Source organism: Mus musculus, chromosome 10 (genome assembly GCF_000001635.26).
Source record: "Mus musculus strain C57BL/6J chromosome 10, GRCm38.p6 C57BL/6J".
Classification (NCBI taxonomy): domain Eukaryota; kingdom Metazoa; phylum Chordata; class Mammalia; order Rodentia; family Muridae; genus Mus; species Mus musculus.
In genome coordinates, this window is record NC_000076.6 from 126,977,816 (window position 1) to 126,999,988 (window position 22,173).

Here is a 22,173-nt window from a genome sequence, read left to right on the forward strand (position 1 = left end):
CCCAGGAAAGCCGAGTTTGATTCCCAGAGCCCACTGTGGAAGGATAGAAGAGACCTCCTTCAGGTGCAATGGGGTGCATATACAGCATACAATTTTTACAACAACCCGATACAGAGTTAAAACTGCTTCTTTGGAGCTGCTACTCCTAGCAGACAAGTGGAGAAACCCTTCCTGAGAAACCTTAAGTTTGGGAGTTCAAACCTGAGCCTGGGCCTAAAAAATGAGGGAGAGCTTTCTGGGTCCACTAAGCACCTCTATCCTCCTCAAACTGAGGATGGAACCATGAGATGGGAGTTGGGGGTGGGAGGGGGAGCTGGACTGGGAGGATAGGGTAGATGCCTGAGTGGGAGGGGCTGGCACCTAAGGTGGCCTTAATACATAAGGTGTCATTTCCAGAGGTCAGTTCCATTCCTCACACTCTGGAGTCTCGGTTCCGCCCCCTACACACTCCTTCCCAGGTACATATCAGCGGTATTCTTATATAAGGCACTGGGCTCTAAGCAGGAAATACCGTAACTGCCTCGAACCCAATCTGGCTTCTCCATTTTTCCCCAGGTTTCGTAGGGCGGAACCATTGAGCCTTCTTGGAGTAAAGCGTCGGAAACACAAACACCCCAGCACCGAGCACGGAAAGCGGAGCGTTGGAGTGGCCTTTTTAAGTAGTTGGGAAGGGGGTGTGGCCGAGAGGACCAGGAGGCCGCAGCCCAGCAAGCGGGGAGTGGCCCGGGGGCGTGGCCGTGGCGACTGGAATGTTGTTGGGTCCTTGCACCGCATAGTAAGGAGGGGCCACGCCCCCTTTCTGCGAGCGGGCCAATCGGAGTGCCGGAGCGGTTTCAAGTCTCCCCCGCCAGCCTGCCCGCCCGCCACCCCACCCCCCTCGGGGATTCGCTTTTTCCGTAAGAAAATAGCAAACCTCTGCAGGGTCCGCGGCCCCCGCTGCTCGCCGGAGGAGGGTCCCGGGGCCTAGGACGCTGGCCTGGAGCGGAACGCGCCGGCAGGCGGCGAAGAGGCCGGCCCAAGATCTGGGAGGAGCGCGGGGGTGGGCGCTGCAGCCGCGGGTTGTTTATCTGGAGTACGGAGGGGAGGGGGGAGCCTGGAAACCGCCCCGTGTCCCATTTCCTCCTCTTGTTTTCGCTCCGGATTCTCCATGTTGGACCCAAACTGAGGAGCCCGGAGCTGCCACCGGGGGATCGGGGCTGGGGGCACCGGGGAAGCCGCCGCCTGGCCCGCCCGCCCTCTGTGCAGGCCGCCTCCCTTCCCGGCCCGGGGAGGAAACGCGAGGGGGATGTGAACAGCTGCGGGAGTCGGAGTCTCGGGAGCCGGAGCCCGACGGGCCCCCGCCCAGGCCCCCCAGCCCAGCCCGCCTGCGCGCCCGCCCGCGCGTCCTCCCGCCCAGCCAGCCCGGGCCCGCGGGATTGTTAGATGGAACACGGCTCCATCATCACCCAGGCGCGGAGGGAAGACGCCCTGGTGCTCACCAAGCAAGGTAGGGGCGCAACTTCCCAAAACTTTGTGTCGCCCCCGAACGGGGAGGGGGCGGAGGATCCGGCTGGACCCGGGGTCCGTCGGTCCTCGCGCACCCGTCGGGCTCTCGGACCCCGGTGGGGGCTGAGCGAGGCCCCGGCTGCCAGCGCCGGGCGGGAGGGTGTCATCCGCGCAGCTGTCACCCGTCCGGCCACCCCTCCCCCCCCGGGGGCAGTCAGAGGCTCGGGAGGGCGCGCGTCGCGCCAGGCCACCCGCGCCGCCCCCACCCGAGCCGCGGAGATGGAGTGGTCACTCCTCCCCCACCCACCACCGCTGCGCGCCTGCCCCGGGGCTCTGGGGAGGGTACGAGGGGTCCCGAGCTGGAACGCCACCGGGACCGGAGTTTTCACGCAGGACCGGGATGCCCGGGAGCTCGGCGGTGGCGGCGCGGGGACTCGGGACGAAGTTCACCGGCCCGAGGCGGGGGCGGTGGTGGGGGAGGGGGGAGGGCCGCGGTCACTGCCGGGCGCGGGACTCTCTTCGCGGCTCGGCGGAGCAAACAAGCCGGACCCGAGGCCCGGCCGGAGCCCCTCCCTGCCCCGTGCGCTCCCCCGGGGCCGCCGCTGCACAGACACAGCCGCGTTTGTTTAGCCCGGGAGCGGTGTCCCTGGTTACATAATTCGCCGGATGGCATCAGACCCAGCGTGTTTCTGAATCGCGCAGCGAAAAAGTGCGAGTTTGTCTGTGGGCAGAGGCTCGCGACCCCCCACCCCGATTGCAGGGGGAGGTCGTCGGATTGAAGCAAACAGGGACGTCCGCAGGCAGGCCCTATCTGGGGTGTGCTTGGGGAGCGAAGCGGAGGCCTCAGCCTCCCGCGGGGGCGGGGAGGAGATTGGGGCTGGGAAAATGGGATTGCTCGGTTTGATCACAGTGGGGTCCCCTGAAACTCTCCTCTCCCCTATGTTCATCTGGCCTTGAGCATTGTGTTCAAGATAGCTGGTAGAAATTTCCGCCCAGAGTAAGGACTAGTGTTGCCCCCCTCCCTCCTTTTTCTTTTTCTAGAGAACTCCCAGGACTGTGGCCACTTGGCTCAGAGGCTGAGAGGCGAGCACGCTCTTGGAACCAGATCTCAGGCGCTGCAGCCCTTTCTTTCTATTCCGGAGGGGCATAAAAGGCCCGTGCCACAATTGAGTAGACTGAGACCTAGAGCCTGGAAGGAGGCCAGCTGTGGGGCCTGGGTGTAGTCATCCCCTACTAATACTAAGCAGCAGGTCACTTTTTCCTGGGGTTCACTTCCCAAGGAGTCTACCCAACTTGCCTTAGCCTAGGGGCAGAGCAGCTGGGCTGGTGTCCCAGGCTCTCTGGAATTCCTTGTTAGGTTGGGGGAAGGGGAGCGGTGCGTGTTTCTTGGCCTTCTGAAGCAGACTGCACTGAGGAGAGCCGAAGCCCTGCCTGCCCCTCCTCTTTGCCAGGGTCCCCTGTTCTAACTGCATCACTGACCCAGCTGTGAGATCGGCGGCGCAGCAAGTTCACCTCCTCTCCTGCTGGCCTCTCAGCAGTGCTGAGCGCCGCAAAGGGAGGCTGCCTGTGTTTATCAGTTACTGCCAGGGTTCAGTTCCCGTTGCAGCCTCATCCCAGGAATAGGACCCACGCTTCAGGATGGGAAAGGACATAAGAGGAGGGGGTAGTGACAAGAAGCCGGCATGGCGTGTGCCTCCTTCCCACCTGTGCGCCCTGCAGGGTCTCCTAGGTGTCTTGAGGGTGGCGGGCCACATCGGGATAAGAAGACTCGGGACTGTGCTGTAGCTGCACTGAGCAAATCAGAGCTGAAGTTTAATCCGGCAGGATGAGTGACAGGCAGCGGAGAGCAGAGCAGCTGGCTCCTGACCGTGTCAGGTTGCTGGTTGAGTTTTCTTGGAGTTACAGTTTTGTTTTCTTTTTTGTGTGTAGTTTGTCCTTCACATTTCTCCCTGGAGGAATCTGAATTCTCCAGCCAGCAGCCTCTTGGTGTCTCTCCCCCCTCCCCTTTTCTTCAATTGCATTCTCTGGGAAGGCGTGCTTGCTTCTGAGCAGCTTGGCACCCAGCAACCATGCCAACTAGCTGAGTTGGACATCATTTACAAACAGAACCTGCATCTTAACACTCGTTTAGGAATTCCCACCCCTCCCCTCTCACCATCTCCCATCCCCAACTCCTGTCTACCTTTGGAAGAGCAGAAGAGGAGGAGTGTGAAGCAGTTTATTAATGAGTTGATTTCTGGAAAGAAACAGGTTGCCTCTAGCTTCGGTGTTTTCTCAGTGAAGTTGTTTACCAGTGCAGATTTTTTTATGTTGACTATTTATTTATTTTTAGCATTCTGTTCTCTGAGTGTTAAGGCTGCCTGGTGTGTTGATGATTCAAAAGTAATTACAGTCAGGGAGGTAGGACAAAGTTGCTGAAGTCATTGATAATAAAAGCAGCAAAATTAGATCAACTCTCCAGGCAGACAGGAGAAATGGCTCCCTGGTACAGCAAGAAGCTGGCCATGTATGTATCACATCAAAAATAAAAGTAACCACTTGGCAGGAATGGGTACTTACTGCGGCCTGGTGTAAGGGTGTCACCCAGTTACTAGGAGGCTGTGCCCAGCTCTGGGCTCAGATGGGGAAAGTAAAGGAAACAAGGCTGCCTTTGGCAGCCCAAAGTGAGGTAGGGGCGGGGCCTCCAGTGACCTATCAGGACTTTGGGGGGAGTCAGAAATGATCTGTAATGGGCAAAATTCGATGCCTGCTTTTGGAAGGAGGCCTAAGCTTTGGACTCCTTGTCTCACATCTGGAACTGGGCAGGGTCTGATGTCTAGTTACACTGGGGATTCTTCACTGAGGAGGCTGTCACTAAAACATGCAACGGTTTTGTTAGATTTATATTTTGTGTATAGGTGTTTTGCCTCCGTGTATGTCTGTGCACCGCATGGGTGCCTGGTGCCCACAGAGGTCAGAAGAGGGCATCTGGTTCCCTGAGTTTGGAGTCAGATGCTTGTGACCCACCATGGGGTCTGGGACTTGAACTCAGGTCCTCTGGAAGGACAGCCAGTGCTCTAAACCTCTGAGCCATCTCCCCAGCCTCTCAATGACAAGTTTTTCTTCTTGCTCCCCACAGAAGGCAGAAGTCCTGACCTTCCCCTTGAGAGTCCAAGCTCCCTGTAGCTGCAGCTAAGCCTTTAACAGGAAAAGCTGTGAAAGGAGTATTGGTGGTGGGTGGGTAGGGCCTCCTAGGCCAGCCTGCACTCAGTCCTGCTCCTTCTGGATTTATCCCCCATCCTGGGATCAGGCTGAGTGGCCACTGAGACCATGTAAGCCAGAATTGCTCCACACCGAGAGCCTGGGGTAGGGCTTTTGCTCTACCACGGTCAGTAAGTGTGCAGAGCCGGAGGCTCGGCAGCTGACTTGGGGCACTTTAAAGAAGCCACGCTTGAGAGAGGGGTGAAAAGTCCCTGGGGATCGCAGGCATGGGGAATCGTGGAGGTGTGGGGGAGGCCCGAGTCCTTCCTCCAAGCCAGAGAAGGTAGGAAGTTAAACAGGGTGACAGCTGGCTCTGGAGGCCTCTCCGGTCAGTCTTTTAGTGAGATGTACTAAGAAAGGAACACTAGAGGGACACTTCTAACAACAGGCTGTGAGAAGTATGAGATGGAGAGAACGTGTGCGCATAAGTGGCTGTGTGAGTGTGCACACATACACTCACTGACATACATAGTTGGGCACAGCGTCCCCCTCAGCTTTGAGAAGTGTTGAGTGTTGTCTTTTATTTCCATCTTGGGATATTTTATCCTGGGGTTGGTGAAGAAGTGGGGTCACCAGTTGTTAAATGTTTGTTATTGTTGATCCAGTGTTGGTTGCTCCACATTGATTGCTTCAGATTCATTCCTAAATGCAGCTTGGCTGGTGTTCTGTCCTCCTCCTTCCTGTCCCTTGGATACGCTGTCTGTCGGATGGGTTTACTACTAAGAGCAGGCGCCCCCAGTCACCACATTGGTGTGAAAGATGATCCTCTGCACCTTCCACAGCCTTCCTACAGACAGTTGCGGCTGCTTGTGCCTGTGTGTGTGACAGGGATGGGGCATCTTACAGCCCTGGGCCTCATGGAAGTCTCTGAAGTGCAGCTTAAACCTTGGAAGCAGTTGGTGTCTTGGAGAGGGAACTGGCCGTTGTATATGTGACAGTGACTGCCACTGTTTGGCTTGGTTGGAGTCTGTGCTCTCGGTGGATTATGTTCTAGGTGCTTTTGGTGACGAGGAGAACGGGAGCTTGTGGAGAGGTGGCTCTGGTCTGAGTGGCGAGCACGAGGAGAACGGGAGCTTGTGGAGAGGTGGCTCTGGTCTGAGTGGCGAGCACGGTGAGAACCTTGACTGCTTTTCATCCTGTCGCAAGCTTGAAGTGACTGAGAAGCAGCTTGGTGAGGATTTGGCTCTTTACATCTCTCACGCACTGAAAGCCTACGTGTAGCCAGCTGGGCTGTAGATGAACATGTTCCGTGCAGATCTACAAATGAACATGATCTGTGCAGATCTACAAATGAACATGATCTGTGCAGATCTACAAATAAACATGTTCCATGCAGATCTTATGAGGAAACTGGTAGGAATTAGAAGGAGGAAAGTGGACTTGTTTGAAATGGAGCACTCAGGATCAGAGATAAGAACAAGTTCCCTGTGAGTGCAGCACCCAGCCCTTCACTCACGGGAGCCTGGTTCCTGTGGACCCCACAGCCTGGCTCTGGGCAGGAGTGTGTGCTCTCTTCTTATTGGTTAGCTTTTCTACTGCTAGCCTTGCGCCTGATCTGAGTGAACCTCAACGTAAAAACACACACATTCTCATTCTGTCTTGTCTGTGTCTCTCATAGTCAAGTTCTGTGTGTGTGTGTGTGTGTGTGTGTGTGTGTGTGTGTACACAGACACACACACACACACTTCCCCCCTCCCCCTTGTGGTGGTGTACTTTGAGACAGACAGACAGACAGACCTTGAGCTGCTCCTGCCTGCTGCTCAATGCTGGATCGAGGGAGGGCCTCCTTGTCAGCCTCTTGGAACCCTGACCGACTCCCATCCTGATGAATTTGCTCTAAGTCACATGCACTGTTCCCAGGGAGCAAGCATGGCTCCCACTCCAGTGAGAAAAAGGCTGTGTGACACAGATTATGGGAAGGGACAAAGCATTCCATCTCTACACAGCAGGAGGAGGAGGCCTCTCCTTCATGACACTGAAAGGAAGGACAGCCAGCCCAGGTCTCTTGACTAGGGTCTTGTTTTGTCTTTGTTTTGGGACAAGTGAGGCAAACCAGACTCAGGCCAACAGTACCAGGCCATCATCAGATCTGCTGGAGAGGGAGGTTTCTGGGGCCCAGAGGAATCACATTCTAATTCTGAAAGGGGTTGGTTAAAATTCTCTGGCTCTCAGCCAAGGACACACATCAGAATCCCTTGTGACACTTACTAAAAATAAAGCCCCCTCCCCCACCCGCACACCTGGGACCCACTGACTCAGAACCTGGCAGGTGGGCCAGGCACGTGTGTTCCAAGTGCTCCCCAGATTCTGACAGGTGTCCTGGGAGAGGAGCCAGGAAGCACCGCAGAGAAGCCAACTGCCTGTTCAGCCCTGAGCAGAGCATTCCCTCAGGGTCCAGAGTCACTTTCATTAGGCAGCCTGTGGCTCAAGATCCAGGGGAGCCTTGAGTTTTCTGAGTGAGTGGATAGAGTAATTGTTCTTGTTCACCGAGTCCCAGCCAGGATTCACAGAGCGCTCACGTGGGCAAGGTGCTGAGAGCAGAAGCTTGCGTGAGCTGTGGAGCCCACCCTTGCCCACCCTACCTGCTGCTTCACCCGCTGCCCTAGGTCTGTGCAAGATCCAGGTAGCTCAGAGGCTGCTCTCGTTGGTTGGTGGAGGTTGGGGAGGAGCAGAGGGCTTGGAAGTGGGCAGCACATGATTGAAGAGGCCAGATCCTGAGGAGGGAGCAGGTTGGCCAGCCTCAGAGACAGAGGGACATAATGAGTTTTGTGTGGTCCCAGAAAAGGCCCTGGCCCACGGTTGGCTGGGGTATATGGCCTCCTGAAATAAGAAGTCTCAGCTGGTGTCACAGTGGGCATTCTGAGATTGAAGCTGACTTTAGAGTGTCAAAGTGTCCTGAGCCTAGTGCCTAGCAGCCGACAGGGAGCCTCATCAGGCCAGGACACTCTAAAGCCTCACTCTCTGAGATAGTCATTCTTTTACCATTTTACAGATGGAAAGACTGAGGTTCTTGCCACATTTAGTATTTGTATTTAGTATTTGTGCCAAAGCCAGATTCTTTTTTTTTTTTGGGGGGGGGGGGAGGCCTGAGACAGGGTTTTTCTGTATAGCCTTGGCTGGCCTGGAACTCACTTTGTAGACCAGGCTGGCCTGGAACTCAGAAATCCGCCTGCCTCTGCCTCCCGAGTGCTGGGATTAAAGGCGAGCGCCATCACGCGGGCAGATTATTTACTTGTTTACTTGCTGATGGAGATCTGACCCACAGCCCTGCGACTCGCCCTTGGAGCCAGTGGCATCTGGGTAACACTCCCCAGCTCTGGCCTCCTGTGCCTCCTGTGCCTCCTTGCCCTGGATTCTTCTTGGTTCTCTGTGAAGCCCAAGCATTCGAAAGGTTGGGACAGAGATCCCAGACCAGCCCTGAATGTCCATCAAGATGATGTCCCAGACCGACTTGCCAGGGTTCCCTTAGTGCCCCTCCCATGAGCCCGCTCAGCTCCTCCTCGGGAGGAAGGAGCACTAACATGACTGGTATCCAGTCCCCGACAGTGTCTCCCCTGCACTATCCAGCCCTGTGCCCCTAACATTTCTCAGGTTAGTCCCTGCCACTCCAGAACCTGCTGCTCCTGGAGACCCCCATTGCATCGCACCTTTAAATATTTATTGCTATTATTTTCAAATAATTAAGGGAAACTTCTTAAAATTCAGGCCTGAGACCCTGAGAGGGCTGGGCCAGGGGCAGGACTATGAGGCATGGTGGCATAAACCCACCGTCCCTATATACGCCTCATGAGGCTGAGGCAGGAGTGTGAAGCTGGTGTGAGTTACATGGAGATGGCTGCCTCAAATACACACAAAGATGAGAGGAGCTGTCGATGCAGGACTACCAGAGGCCCAAGCCGTGCTGATGTAAGCCAAATCCTGTGACGCAGCCTGCCTAAAACAACCCAGCCCATGAAAAGCCGTTGGATTCACACATACTTCTGCCCTGCCTGCCTTGTTGGCAGAAGAGAGCGCATTAGTAGCTGGCCTCTGTGCGTGAGAGGCCACCATCCACTGCTGCTCTGCCTGGGGCCTGCCTTGTCTAGGCATCTCCTGCCCTCTTGTCTCTTTGCCCACTTACCTACTGGTCCAAGGAGCCCTTCCATCAGCCTGGCACTTGAGTGCCTGTCTGTAGCCAAGGCACAGATGCTGCTGCTGACAACCTGGGAGGACTCCTCTCCACAGGGAGGACTCCTCTCCACAGGGAGCCCCAGTCAGATGTGCCTTGGCTGCAGGGCCCAGGCAACTGGCCAAGAAGGGCCGGAAATGCTCCAAATACTCTCCTTCCTCCAATAGCACAGGGGAGGGAGGCCGCTCAGAGAGGCCATTTTATAGTGAGAGCAGCCCTGCCCTGTGCTGTGGTAGGATGGGAGCTGAGGGGAAGCTCGGATGTTGAAGGGAGTGAACCAGAAAAGTATCCTTGTATGTGAATGGTCTTCTGAAAATCCCATAGCTCAAGGAGTTGCCTTCTGCCTTTCCGGCGCTGTGCGGATTTCCTGTGAGGAATTCCTTTACCAGGATACATAACTGTGTTGTTGGCAACTGTGACAACTAAACCTGACCTTCAGAAGGTTAAAAATAATGCCATCCTGGTAAGGCCAGGCTTCATCTTTTTACAGGCACAGGTTTCTATAGGGAATTACTGCTGTGGGGGTGCCTAGGGGAGAGGGCGGTGTTAGCATCAGGTGATGCTCGTCTTGTCGTATCCCAGCACTGTCCATCGAGGCTGAGAGTGGGAAGGCAAGGTATGGTGGATGGGGAGTTGGGGGAGGGTTCTCCCAGGCACACATCCCTCATCTGACCCCGAATTTCAACCACACATGAGGAAGTGAGGGCCCCTAGTTCTCTGTTGCTCTCCTGGAATGAGGCCCAAGTTGTTGCCAGTTAGTGTAGCTTTTAGTCTTAGAGGCTACCCTGGATCTCACTCACATGTTTTGTTTATCCTGAGTGAGGTCCTGCTATTAACCCAAGTTTCAGATGAGGAAACTAAGGCTTCATGGTTGAATCCAGCAGAGCCTGGCCTCCAGCCCAGACAGTACCAAGTGGAGGGAGACCTGTGTCCATAATCTACCTTGTGAGGAACCCTAGCAGCCCCAGCCTTGAGTTGGAGGGGTGTTGGGAGGGTCCTGGCTTCCAGTCTTCAGTCCCCAGCCCCTTCTTCTACTTAGAACTGGCCTGTTGCACGTGAAGAGGCTTGGGACAGGAGCAGGTGCTTCGCAGACAGGAAAGGAAGGCTTAGCTACCCAGGAAGGAATTGCTGGAGGGGAGTGGGGTGGGGGCAGGGATGCAGTGCAGAGCCATCCATCCATCCCAAGGCTTTTGACACAAGGTTTTGGGAGGGAGTGTCCTTGCTGCCTTCTGCACCTCTCTGGTCTGCCTAAGAATCCGGAGGGGGGATGGGGGTGAGGCTCATCCTGGAGGGAAGTAGAGCAACTGTTTCCTAGAAGAGGCTAAGAGCTCTGACTGCTCTTCCAGAGTTCCTGAGTTCAATTCCCAGCAACCACATGGTGGCTCACAGCCTTCTGTCTGAAGAGAGAGTGTGTGTGCTCACATAAATAAATCAAAAGAGGCAGAGACAGACAGACCAGTGTGTGGAGCTGTCTAGACACTGTTGGTGAATGCCCACAAGCCTTGGCTCTGGATTCAAATTCTCACTCTGCTTTCATACACTGCATGGCCCCAGTGGGCTGATTAGCCTGTCTGCCTGTTTCTCCCCCCGCCCCCCAGCAAAATGGGAGGCAGGACCTACAAATGAGTTCCCCTTGAGGGTTGGTGAGGCCCTGAAAGCAAGTGTCTAGCACCACTCAGCTCCTGCAGGGCCTCCCTCCCTCCTGCCCTCATTTGGGGACTGTGGCATGAGACTGGAGGCTCCCCAGGACCTAGCTCTGCAGGAGTGGCAAGCCGAGAGGCCCTGCAGCACTCGTTGGTAAAGTTGTTAGCACCTGTCATACATAGGCCAAAGGCTGTGGAATGGAATTGGTGAGGCTGTTGTTGGCCCTGCAGGGAAACAGCCATGGTGGGAGAAGCTGAATCCAGCCCTGGTGCCCCTCAGGAGTAGTGTTTGAAAAAGTAGAGAAAGCAGCCTGCATCAAGGTTGCTGTGAGGTGGGGCCTGAGGTGGGGGGATGACTTGAGGTCCTGGGTGTGGGGTGTTTCCTTCAGAGCTGCACTCAAGGTCAGGGCAGTTTTGATCTCCTGAGATACAGAGGTTGATGGACACACTGTGCCTTGGAGAAGCCCCTCACCCCTACAGTTCAGGATTTTTGCATTGGTCTGGGAACTTGTGCCTGTTGGGCCTCCTGCAGTGGACACAGGCAAGGCCTCTCCTTGGCCCCAGCCAGCTGCTCCAGGATTCCTTATCCTCACAGAGCTGTCACTGTGACGTTGACCACACCGGGCCTGGCCTCTCTTGAGGAACGGCCTGGGTTGTGTGGTCTTCTAAGAAAGACTGTGCCTCCAATTGTGGTTTGTGCAAGAAGAAAACAAAAACCAAAGGAGAAGCTTTGGCCTTGGAGCTTTGTCTCTGCATCTGCCCCGAGCCCCTGAGGGGAGAAGTTAGTGGGGGCCAGTGGGTGGGGCGGGAACAGCCCCTTCCTTCTGGTTTCTGAAGAGATGATTAGGAGTCTGGAGGGTCCTTTCCTTTTGGGGGGGGGGGGTCGAGACAGGGTCTCTCTGTGTAGCCCTGGCTGTCCTGGAACTCACTTTGTAGACCAGGCTGGCCTCGAACTCAGAAACCCGCCTGCCTCTGCCTCCTGAGTGCTGGGATTAAAGGCGTGCGCCACCACGCCTGGCTTGGAGGGTCCTTTCTAAGGATCCACCACCACTGAGCGTTGAATTTGGTCTTGAGAAGGCTGTGGCAGATTTCTTCAGCACAAAATGCCCAAAGAAATCTTGGTTCTTTACATGTGGCCAAGACTGGAAGCGGCGCCACAGGGGCCAGCAAGGTGGTTCAGGGGTAAAAATGCTGTTCTGCAGTCCTGACAACCCAGCTTTAACCTTGGAATCCACATGCAGGAGGAGAGACAGTCACATAAAAATGTGTCCTTTGACTTCGCATTTTGAAAAAAATGATGCCCACATTTTCAGACAGTTTAATGGAAAGGCTCAGTTACTTTTCAGAGAGGTCCCCAGTGGCCATACCAAAATGATGGGTAACCCCATGCCTAACCCAAGAAGGGAAAGAAATCACACACTAGCTGGGCAGTAGTGGCACACACCTTTAATCCCTGCACTTAGGAGGCAGAGGCAGGTGGATTTCTGAGTTCAAGGACAGCATGGTCTACAGAGTGAGTTCCAGGACAGCCAGGGCTACACAGAGAAACCCTGTCTCAAAAAAACCAAAAACACACATTAGGAAGGCCTTGGTTGTCCAGATGAGAGGGACTTCACTGACTGCTGTATCTGCTGCTGCTGTGTAGGGGCCTTTTCTTTTCTTTTTCTTTTTTTTTTTTTTTTTTTTTTTTTTTTTTTGAGACAGGGTTTCTCTGTGTAGCTCTGGCTGGCCTGGAACTCACTCTGTAGACCAGGCTGGCCTCGAACTCAGAAATCAGGCCTGCCTCTGCCTCCCGAGTGCTGGGATTAAAGGCGTGCGCTACCACGCCCGGCGTAGGGGCCTTTTCTGCATCCTTGATCTGGGGAACTGTTTGGGTTTCTCTCCTCTCCCTCAGGGTCTCAGGCAGCCCAGTCAGTCAGTGGGTTTGGCTCTGCCATCATCTCCAGTGGGTGGCCCACACCACTGTATGGGTTTCCCTTGGAAGAACATGGGGAAGCCCTCTGGGGTTGGCGGGTTCATCCTGCTTTTCCCTTACATGGCACCTCTGGAGCTCATTTGCCTGCACAGTAGTTTGTCCAGTGCTTTAAAGTAGACCAGCCTGTTTCTCAAGTGGCTCTGGGACATGCAGACACCACCCACCCTGGGAAGAGACTCATAGCTGGGACCATCTCATAACTGGGTGTACAGCGCCACCTCCTGGCCACATTGCCCCTCCCAGCAGCTCCTCCTTGTGTAACAGATCTGAAACCCATTGCTGATGGGTCCTGTAATGCCCTTTGCTCTGTATCAGTCCAGCCTTTCTGGGGCTGCCTTGCTGAGCTGCTGTTGAAGTGGCTTTGTATTTCCAAAGCCCAGATAATCAAGGTAGGGGGAGCAGCTGCAGTCTGGAAACATAGGCTTCAGACTCGGACTGGAAGCTGCATTTTGTCATGACCTAGGATCTTAATTTAGCTCTTTTCCAACCAGCTCCCCGGGTGGGGTTGGCGAGGAGGGTGGTTGGGTGAGCAGTGAAGTATTGAGGCAAACGGCTAGATCATGGAAAGGAAACAGGATTTAGATGCAGTCAGCTAACTGGAGCTGAGGTTTGGGGTTTCAGCTTTGTGTGTGTGCACGTGAGGGTGCATGCTCACACTCACCTCTGCACACATGAGGACAGCTTACAGGAAATGGTTCTTTCCCCCCATGTGGGATGGAGCTTGGTTGGTCAGGCATGGTGGTTGCTGATCCAGGGTCTGGGGAAGCGACACTGATCTGAATCATGGCTCCACTGACTCCAGGGGACCGAGTTGCTCTCCTGTGTCAGGAGAACGTAGGGCCTCAGAAGCTCATTTTGATGGCAGTGTGCTGGTGCTGGGTCACAGAACACCCGGCCTACCTTGAGATCCCCTTGAGACCTGCCATAGCATGAAGAACGAAGCCTGGGCAGCTCAGATCTCCCCCAACCAGAGAGTGGGGTTCACTGTGTCCTCATGCAAGGGTGTGTGCACGCGCTCCATTGTCAGTGTGTATGGCTCTTTAGCAGGTGTGTGCTCTATATATGGTGTGTGTCACTCTCAGAGGCTGTTCAGCAGGTGTGTGCTGTACCCCTGCAGAACCTAGACTTGAGAGCGTATGGACATGTGGAGACTGACAGTATCCCTGTAGCTAATGCCTCCATCTGTCCTTCCTTTCTTCTCTAGGCCTAGTCTCCAAGTCCTCGCCTAAGAAACCCCGTGGCCGCAGCATCTTCAAGGCCCTCTTGTGCTGTTTCCACACACAGCATGTTGTCCAGTCCAGCTCTTCCACTGAGCTCACACACAAGGAGGAGGCCAACACCATCGCCAAGGTAGCAGCAGGATGGGGTGTGGTGCATATTCTGGCTTGGGCTAGTGTCGTGAAAGTCCCTGGCCCAGGGGCCCTTAACTCTTTGCCCTTAGTAGTCTGTCTCCTTCTTGATACTTATCATCTGTGGGGATGGCTGTCCAGACACTGCAGATTCCATGGCTCCGGAAAGGTGCCCTGCAGATGTGGAAAGTGAACCGCTTGTTAATTGTTGATAGTGGTGGGGTTGGAACTCAATTATCTGGCTGTGAAGCCTGTGGTTTTTATTGTCTTGTTTCCAGAACTGCCTCTGAGCCATAAAACTGCCAGGCTCTGAATAACCCAGCATTCAGGAGGCAGGTGGATCCCTCTGAGTTTAAGGCCAGCAAGTGTCAGGCCAGCCAGAGCTATGTAGTGAAACCCTGTTTCAAAACAAAGACAGCAACAAACAAAGACCCTACTAGCAATTTGTTGTTATGCTACTATGAACCACTTGTAAGTCAAAAGCAAAATGTAAAATCATATATTACCCTGGGGAAATACTAGCCCATTTTTGAAAGGTACATGCTCAGATAACATCTTAGGTTTTTGTAAGTTCTGGAATTTTAGATTTTTTTTTCAAGTCTCACATTAGGACATTAGTACTTCTTACAACATTTTTGGTGTTGTCCCTTTGTGACTCCACCCCCCTTCATATTCATGGGCACCTCAGTGTTTCCCGAGAGGGCAAGAGGTTAGCCCTGCAGGGAGGAGCTCAGACCTCAGTCCCTGAGAGCCATGTGTGGAGAGGCGGCTTCCCCTCCTGACCAGCTCCTCAGGAAGGCCGTGCTTGTCCTGTGGGGAGCGGTGGGTGGCTGGGTTCTCGGAGAGCAGATCACAGGCAGTGTTTTGCTTAGAAAGGCTGTAGTTGATAAATTAACACTTACCACATCCTTTGTCTCCCACAGTCCGATCTCCTCCAGTGTCTCCAGTACCAGTTTTATCAGGTTCGTTGAGGTGGCTGACCCTGTAGGCCCTGACTAGCCTGGCAGGCAGGCAGAGCAGTTACTCTCCTGTCCTGAGCACCTCCCCACTCTTTGTGCTGAGTATTTGCCAGGGCCCTGTAAAACTTTCGGGACAGGCACACACCCTCTTCCCATCTCTGCTGTCTACTCCCTACCATCCCAGAATGACACCAAATGTTCCCACAGCCTTAGTAGTCTTTAGACCCCGCTGCCTCTGCTCTCTGCTTTTAAGCAGGACCTTCCTGTGTTGATGACTGTCTGCAGGCAGCTTGGCTCTTCCCAGTGTTGTGCTGAGGGGCGATTGGGCTTACTTCTTGTTGGGCACAGCTCAGCAGCTTGGCTCTGCTTTTAGATCCCTGGGACCTGCCTGCTCCCCGAGGTGACAGAGCAAGATCAAGGCAGGATCTGCGTGGTCATTGACCTGGATGAGACCCTTGTGCACAGTTCCTTTAAGGTGAGTCAGCGTGGTACCCTTCCCTTGGGCCTGTGTGAGCCGCACAGCAGGGTCAGTAAGGTGAGCAGATGAACGTGGAAATGACAGGGACAGGACAGGCTGTCGGCCACCCTGGAGTCACAGATACCCAGAGGCCAAACTGAAGAGGTTAAGGCACACACACACACACACACACACACACACACACACACACACACCCCACCCTAAATGCTGTGTCTGTCTCGACTTACCGTGGAAAAAGTAGGTAAGCATTATCTGGTTTTCCTGACTGGTGCGTTTGTTAACTCAAGAAAGCCTTAAGTTGGGTGCAGAGGGAACTTCCACAATCCCTGTGCTTGGGAAACTGAGGCAGGGAAATCACAAGTTCCAGAATAACATGAGTTACCCAGTAAGAGCCAGTCAGTCTTGAAAGAGCCAGGCATGCATGCTTGTGTGCATAGCTCACGGAAACAGGAGATGAACACGGCTAGCCCAAAGAGCCAGGCATGCATGCCTGTGTGCATAGCTCATGAGAGCAGGAGGTGAAGGCTAGCCCAGACTATGTAGCAAGACCCCATCTCAAAAGCCCTGAAACTTACCTCAGGTAGAATTTGGTGGGTAGGATGGATGGGTGGATGAAGGAGAAGGGAAACCGGAAAATATGTGATACTTTTTGCCCTGTGCTGGCTAAGAACTGCTCAGTGGGCTGTCTCCAGGGGGTAGGGTTTCCTGTCTGCTGACACTGTGCACTTCTGCCTTCTAGCCGATCAACAATGCTGACTTCATAGTGCCTGTAGAGATTGAGGGGACCACGCACCAGGTGAGCTGTTTGCCAGCATACACCCTGCCTCAAAGGGAAACTGCCTCTCAACCTGTTTATCATCAGCTTCCATGTTTGTTGATGGCTTGTCTCCAGATCATCCACACTTCCCTCTAGCCAACACTCCTGTCTCTATGTAGTCAGGCTGTTTGCAAGAACTGTTGGCTTTTTTAAAAATATTTTTAAAGAATTATTTGTTTTATGTATATGAGTACACTTAACTGTATTCAGACACACCAGAAGAGGGCATTGGATTCCATTAGAGATGGTTGTGAGCCACCATGTGGTTGCTGGGATTTGAACTCAGGACCTCAGAAGAGCAGTCAATGCTCTTAACCACTGAGCCATCTCTCCAGCCCAGGATAGGGTCTCTTTATTTAATTCTAGCTGACTTGGACCTCACAGAGGGCTGGAGTTAATTAAAGGCCTTCACCATTGTGTGCAGCCCCTGGCATTTTCACATCATAGTCCTAGCCATCACTGTGGCTTTTTAAATGTGCATTACTGGTTTTGCCTGCGTGTGTGTCTGTGTGAGGGTGTCGAATCCCCTGGAACCAGAGTTACAGTTGTGAGCTGCCAGGGGTTGCTGGGAATTGAACCCAGCTCCTCAATGAAGAGCATATGCTGTCCAGCCCATGCAGTCCATGCTTAGACCAGGCGAGCCTTGCTCTGTGTGCAGGGCTGTTAGGATTTGCTCCTGTGCCCTCTGGTGAAGAGCTACTGAATGTGTCTTCCCTGGCCCAGGCCCCTCCTATGACACCTTTCTGACCTCTACACTGGTTTCTGTAAGTGCTCCATATGCATCTGTCAGAGTGGCAGAGTCCAGGCTCTGCCGTGTACACCCTGCTGCCTAGGGTTAAGGACCACGAGGCATTGGTGAGAGACCATGTGCCCAGAGGCATGCTGGTCGGCCCAGGGGAGGGCCGGAGACAGTGATGCAGACATCCTAGCAAGCATGAGACCTGTTTTCAGACTGAGAAAGTTCAGCTTGAGACTGTCCTGGGTTTGTCATCGTAGCCCTCTGCCCCTTTACGAACTTCTGTACAGAGCCTCGAAGCTGTGGCTCTTTACTCCACCCATCACCCCCTGCTGTCTAGTTGAGGAAATAGAAATGTACAGAATGTATGGGGCTCTGGCATGGGCAGAAGGGGCCTGAGTGAGAGGGCTGCCTGCCATGTGGATCTGAGGAGAGCCTGGGAGGAGAGCAATGCTTGGTGAGGAAGGGGCTTGTTTGTGAGGCTTAAGAAGTGGAAGGTGATGGATAGATCCATTTGCAGCTGCATGGAGGGTTCTGCTGCTAAATGGGAGGGCTCTGCTCAGTTGGTGCTGATGTGGGCTAGGAGGGACTGGGGTGGGCACACCCCCTGTGCTGCTTTAAGGAAGTGAGTGAGTGGGCCTAAGGAACACTTGTGCAGGCTGAAGTAAGAAAGAAAGAAGAAGCAGCAGATCATAGACTGGGTGGCGAGTTAGTTGAAGAACCTTTAAAAGCGAGCAAGTCCTCGAAGCTGGTGGTGTGCACACAAACCTACGAGGGTGTGTGTTTGAAGAAGTTTGTGGTTCTTGCCAGATGGGACCTACACAAGCCGTCCTGCTGGAATCCCGTACAGAAGGCTACTGTGGAGGCTGCGGCTGGATTCAAGTAATCCAGGATAGGCTGTGTCCGTCCATGAGGCCTGTTCTTGATTACTTGTTTCTGGAGGCAGCGCATGGTCTGCCCTCAATGAAGATGGCTCCTGGGAGTGCATTCCTTCCTGCCGGGTTAGGGTTGGGCCTGTTGAGGCAGCAGAAGCCTGGTAACATGGTAGAGCTGTCCATGGTGGGGCAGAGGTCTCAGTGTCTCGACCTGGGTATCTAGGCCTGCTTGCTTTTCTGTCAGTGCACAGGCAGAGCCGGTGCTGTGTCCTTGGCCTTGTGGGGTTCCTACAGCAATCCACTCTGTCTCCCAGGTATATGTGCTCAAGAGGCCTTACGTCGATGAGTTCCTGAGACGGATGGGGGAGCTCTTCGAATGTGTTCTCTTCACTGCCAGCTTGGCCAAGGTACCTGACTGCAGGAGGGGCAGAAGGCAGGGGAGAGCCAGCCCTCAGCCTAGGCTAAAGCTTCTCCTTCTTTTCCAGTATGCTGACCCTGTGACTGATCTCCTGGACCGGTGCGGGGTGTTCCGGGCCCGCCTGTTCCGAGAGGCTTGTGTGTTCCACCAGGGCTGCTATGTCAAGGACCTCAGCCGCCTGGGAAGGGACCTGAGGAAAACTGTCATCCTGGACAACTCCCCTGCATCTTACATCTTCCACCCAGAAAATGCAGTGAGTGCTCGCATCAGGGACTGGGGTGGCTGCAGGCTGGGCCCGTGGGCTTTATCAGAGGAGTCCACAACCCCTGTGTGGCCCAGCAGCCTCCAATGGCACTGGAAAGGAAAGGAAATATCAGATAATGTCACTTTTTCCTGCCCCAGGTGCCTGTGCAGTCCTGGTTTGATGACATGGCAGATACAGAGTTGCTGAACCTGATTCCAGTCTTCGAGGAGCTAAGTGGAACTGATGATGTCTACACCAGCCTTGGGCAGCTGCGGGCCCCTTAGCCTTCCTGCTCCAAGAAACGGCCATCCCAACAGGGGACTCTGCTACACTGTGCCTTTGTGGTCAGCCTCACTGACGGGGTCTGCAAGTAGCCAGGGCGTGTGGGACAAAAGCAGGTCACACGCAGAGCAGGAAATCAGACCAAGACCCAGAGCTCTCTGCACCCCGTGCTCAGTTCCCAGGTGGTTGTGTGGGTGTGTGTGCGTGCATGTGCCCGTCCGGTAAACTATGGTCCTGGGTGCCCAGTTGTGCAGTAGGGGGAGAAGCTGAAAGATAAGGACTCAACCCAAGTCATTTGTCTTCTTTCCTGCTATGCTGTGAGCTACTGAGCTTTACAGCCATGAAAACTATTGTAGGCTCCCTCGCCAAACCATGGCTTTCCCTCAGCATCAAGACCTGTGCCAAGGAGAAGGGAGAGGCCGGAGGCTGCTTTGGATGCCCAGACACACATCTTTCAGAAAACACAGAAACCTAGCCAGCAGCTGCAGACATGTTTGGGAATATGAGAGCATGTTCGCAGACCCACCAGGTTCTGTGTCCTATGGGCTACACCTGGCTCCAGCAAGAATGCCTGCCATGGGCACTTCTCTGTACCCGGGCTCCAGTGCCAGGCCAGCCTCTCACTCCCAAGCCATAGTCCTACTCCCATGGGAAAGGAGGTCTTCTCTCTGCCCTGGAGGAGGACATATAGCTGATTTCTGTTCTTTTAACTCTTAAAAATCTCTTTCTAAACTTGGAGTGGTTTATATTCGCCCGAGCTCCAGTCCTGGGCCTGAGGTTTGTGTGGGAAGCGCTGGGGTACAAAGAAAATGCAAATGTTCAATGCAAGATGTCTGTCTCCTTGCGTGTAGATCCCAAAAGTGCTCTTCAGGGGTTCTGTGCTAGCTGATGCAAGGACATTAGCTCCAAAGGCTGGGGAGGGCTTGGCTCTCCCTCTGTGTCTTCCTGGTGTCCCGCCCTGGCCAGCTCTCGTCTGCTCTCGCCTTTATCCTTCTCGGCTGCTGCTCTTCCTCTCCAGAGCCTTGGGAGAAGGACTTTCCCCGGTTGTACTTAATTGATTGGTTGTCCCAAGTGTTGCTCTTACTTGATTTGCCAAATGCCTCCTGCTTCTCGTTATAGGACTGAGTGAGGTCCTCATAGCTCTGTGCTCTGGGCAGCTCTGAGCTCTCAGCCCTGTTGCTTTCAATGTCAGTCACAGAGTGGAAGTTTCCCCAAAGTGGAAAGCTACCATTGGGAACACAAGGGGCCCCTGAGGGGCCTCCACCTCACTGCCTTAAGTGAGTCCCGCCCACTCCCTGCCTCCCTCCGAGGTGGGCGGGAGTTCCTACCCCATCTCTGCTTCCCCTGGAGGCCGGCCAGCGTTTGTGGGTTGGTTCAGGTGTGGTACCTCCCACTCAGGAGTCAATATTTTCAAATTTTTCTAGTTTCCACACACGAGGTCCTGCCTGGGGTTTGAGAAAGCCTGGTGGAGGAGTGTGGTGGTGTGAGTGGAGACTGGCTGGCATTCCTCCAGCACTCTGCAGACTTCTTCCTGGGCCCGAGGCTATGGAGCCTTGGCTTTCACTTCTGTGACAAACACATGCCATTTCCCCAGCCTCATTTGCTGGTGTCTGTAGGGTCCTCCCAAGGTGAGCTGAGGGCTGCAGGTGCTAGCCAGGAACATGGGAGCTTGACTGTGGCTTCAGGTCCAGACCCTGATCTCACTGGCATCCCAATACTGCAGGAGGGGTCTTCTCACAAAGCTCTGAGGGCTGGTCTTGACTAAGCAATAAGAGCCTCAGAGTTGATTGAATTTTAAGGTCCCTTTCTGGCTTCTTGGTTCTCCATGTGACCAAAGCCCAGTGTGGCTTCATGGGAGCCCTGTTACTTCTCCATGAAACCCCAGCTCTCTAGGCCTGACTGCCACCAGAGTCCTCTTACCACCTGCAGTCTGCCACAAAGATGCCATATCAACTCCTCTCTTCCCAAAACTAAACAGGATCTATCATGGTGGCACGGAGTCAGCTAGATGTTGTCTCTTGCTATCCCTGTGCTAGTTCCATGTTTTAGAAGCAAAGTGATACTGGGGAGGAGAGGAGGGCAAGTGAGAGGAGCCAGTGCCTCCTGAAGCCCTTGCTCCACTGCCACCAGCCCGCCTGCCCCAGTGCAGACTGGTCTTCAGGAGTCAGTAGACCACCGGACCAGGTGTCAGCATCCACTCCAAGCCATGCTAGGAATCTGCCCCCTGCCGGGTTCAGCTCTTTAAGGTGCCTCTTCAGGGACACAGTGTGTGTCTGATTGGGCTTCGCATCAAAAGCCTGACGTTCCTGTCCCTCTTATAGGGGGAGCTTTGGACACAGGACCAGTTTGATAAAGGGCCAGGTAAGGGTTTCCACTCTGCACATTGTAGAGGGGACACCGAAGGCCCATGGGTCCCTAATTAAAGAAGTTGAGTGAATTTGCCTTCGTTCAACCAGGGACCTATCTCACTCCCTCCCAAAGATTTTTGTATAATTGTATAACCCCCCTCCCCCTGTTAACAGTGGCTCAGAAAAGCTTTGTACTAAAAGCATGGGACCCTCACAGCAACCATTCCTGGGAGATGGGTCCCTTATAGGTCCATGACCTGCTCTGTTCAGAGGCCTCTTGGCAGTGTGGCCTGTTTGTGCTGTCCTGCATCCAGTGTGTTGGCCTGGCTAAGTGAAAACGGTGAGCTGTTTCCCCTTTGGGCTACTTAACCACGGCTACTCCTTTTTTAAAAATGTCCTAGTTCTCCCCTACACACACACACACACACACGGTTTGATGAATTTCCAAACCACGGCTACTCCTTTTTTAAAAACGGGTTTGAACTCCTGTTTAGCCAAGAGTGATCTTGAGCTGGTCTCCTGCCTCCACCCCCTGAGTGCTGGGGTTACAGGTGATAGCTGGTCTCCTGCCTCCACCTCCTGAGTGCTGGGGTTACAGGTGATCGCTGGTCTCCTGCCTCCACCTCCTGAGTGCTGGGGTTACAGGTGATCGCTGGTCTCCTGCCTCCACCCCCTGAGTGCTGGGGTTACAGGTGTGATCACCTTGCTGGCTTGTGAGGTGCTGGGGACAACCCAGGGCTTCGTGCATGTCAGGCACACACTCCCAACTAAGCTACATCCCCAGTCCCTCTTTCTAGAAAACAGATAAGTCCATGTTCAGGGGAGAAGAGGTCACAGGTCAGGCCAGCTGCCCCATCCTTTAGTTCGGGGTTAGCTCCCAGAACTGCCCTGCACCATAAGCTGGTGATTCTCCATGCCTGTCCTTACCCCGGATCTGGCTATTCCCGTGATGCCATTTGGAGGGGAGAGGTCTGCTTCCCACTGTGACCAGGCTATGGGATCCTTGGCCACCTTGCTTCATGATTTGATACATTTGTTGTATTCAAAAACTTGAACTGTAGGATGCCATTAAGAGTCTGTTTATATTTTTGGAATATTTGTATTACAATTGTTAATAAAGGCTGGTTTAAAAACCTGTGCAGGACTGGGAGCTGCT

General features: G+C 54.1%; 1 protein-coding gene and 2 non-coding genes across 4 annotated transcripts; all 3 read left to right on the forward strand.

Annotated features, from left to right (window-relative positions):
• The first annotated feature begins 901 nt into the window (after positions 1–901).
• Ctdsp2 (CTD (carboxy-terminal domain, RNA polymerase II, polypeptide A) small phosphatase 2) lies at positions 902–22,160 on the forward strand. Of its 2 annotated transcripts, NM_001113470.1 has the most exons (8): positions 902–1,486; positions 13,716–13,861; positions 14,784–14,822; positions 15,193–15,294; positions 16,037–16,093; positions 18,040–18,132; positions 18,211–18,396; positions 18,546–22,160. In NM_001113470.1, exons 1-8 carry the CDS (start codon positions 1,423–1,425, stop codon positions 18,669–18,671), a joined length of 813 nt encoding a protein of 270 aa, NP_001106941.1. In that variant the 5' UTR covers positions 902–1,422; the 3' UTR covers positions 18,672–22,160. The 2 variants fall into 2 exon arrangements, with proteins under 2 accessions (NP_001106941.1, NP_666124.1); NM_146012.2 differs by lacking the exons at positions 902–1,486; positions 13,716–13,861; positions 14,784–14,822; positions 15,193–15,294; positions 16,037–16,093 and having other exon boundaries at positions 17,798–18,132.
• On the forward strand, positions 17,715–17,798 carry Mir26a-2 (microRNA 26a-2). The gene has a single exon (NR_029803.1). It is a non-coding gene; the product is annotated as a microRNA 26a-2 (primary transcript).
• Mir546 (microRNA 546) lies at positions 20,625–20,745 on the forward strand. The gene has a single exon (NR_030259.1). It is a non-coding gene; the product is annotated as a microRNA 546 (primary transcript).
• Positions 22,161–22,173: the final 13 nt, after the last annotated feature.

What these genes read in the sequence shown, in the direction of transcription:
- Ctdsp2 (NM_001113470.1), top strand. Translation starts at nt 1,423, where the DNA reads ATGGAACACGGCTCCATCATCACCCAGGCGCGGAGGGAAGACGCCCTG. An exon ending in TTGAGGGGACCACGCACCAG is followed by an intron (nt 16,094 to 18,039) that starts GTGAGCTGTTTG and finishes TCTGTCTCCCAG; the next exon opens with GTATATGTGCTCAAGAGGCC. An exon ending in TCACTGCCAGCTTGGCCAAG is followed by an intron (nt 18,133 to 18,210) that starts GTACCTGACTGC and finishes CTTCTTTTCCAG; the next exon opens with TATGCTGACCCTGTGACTGA.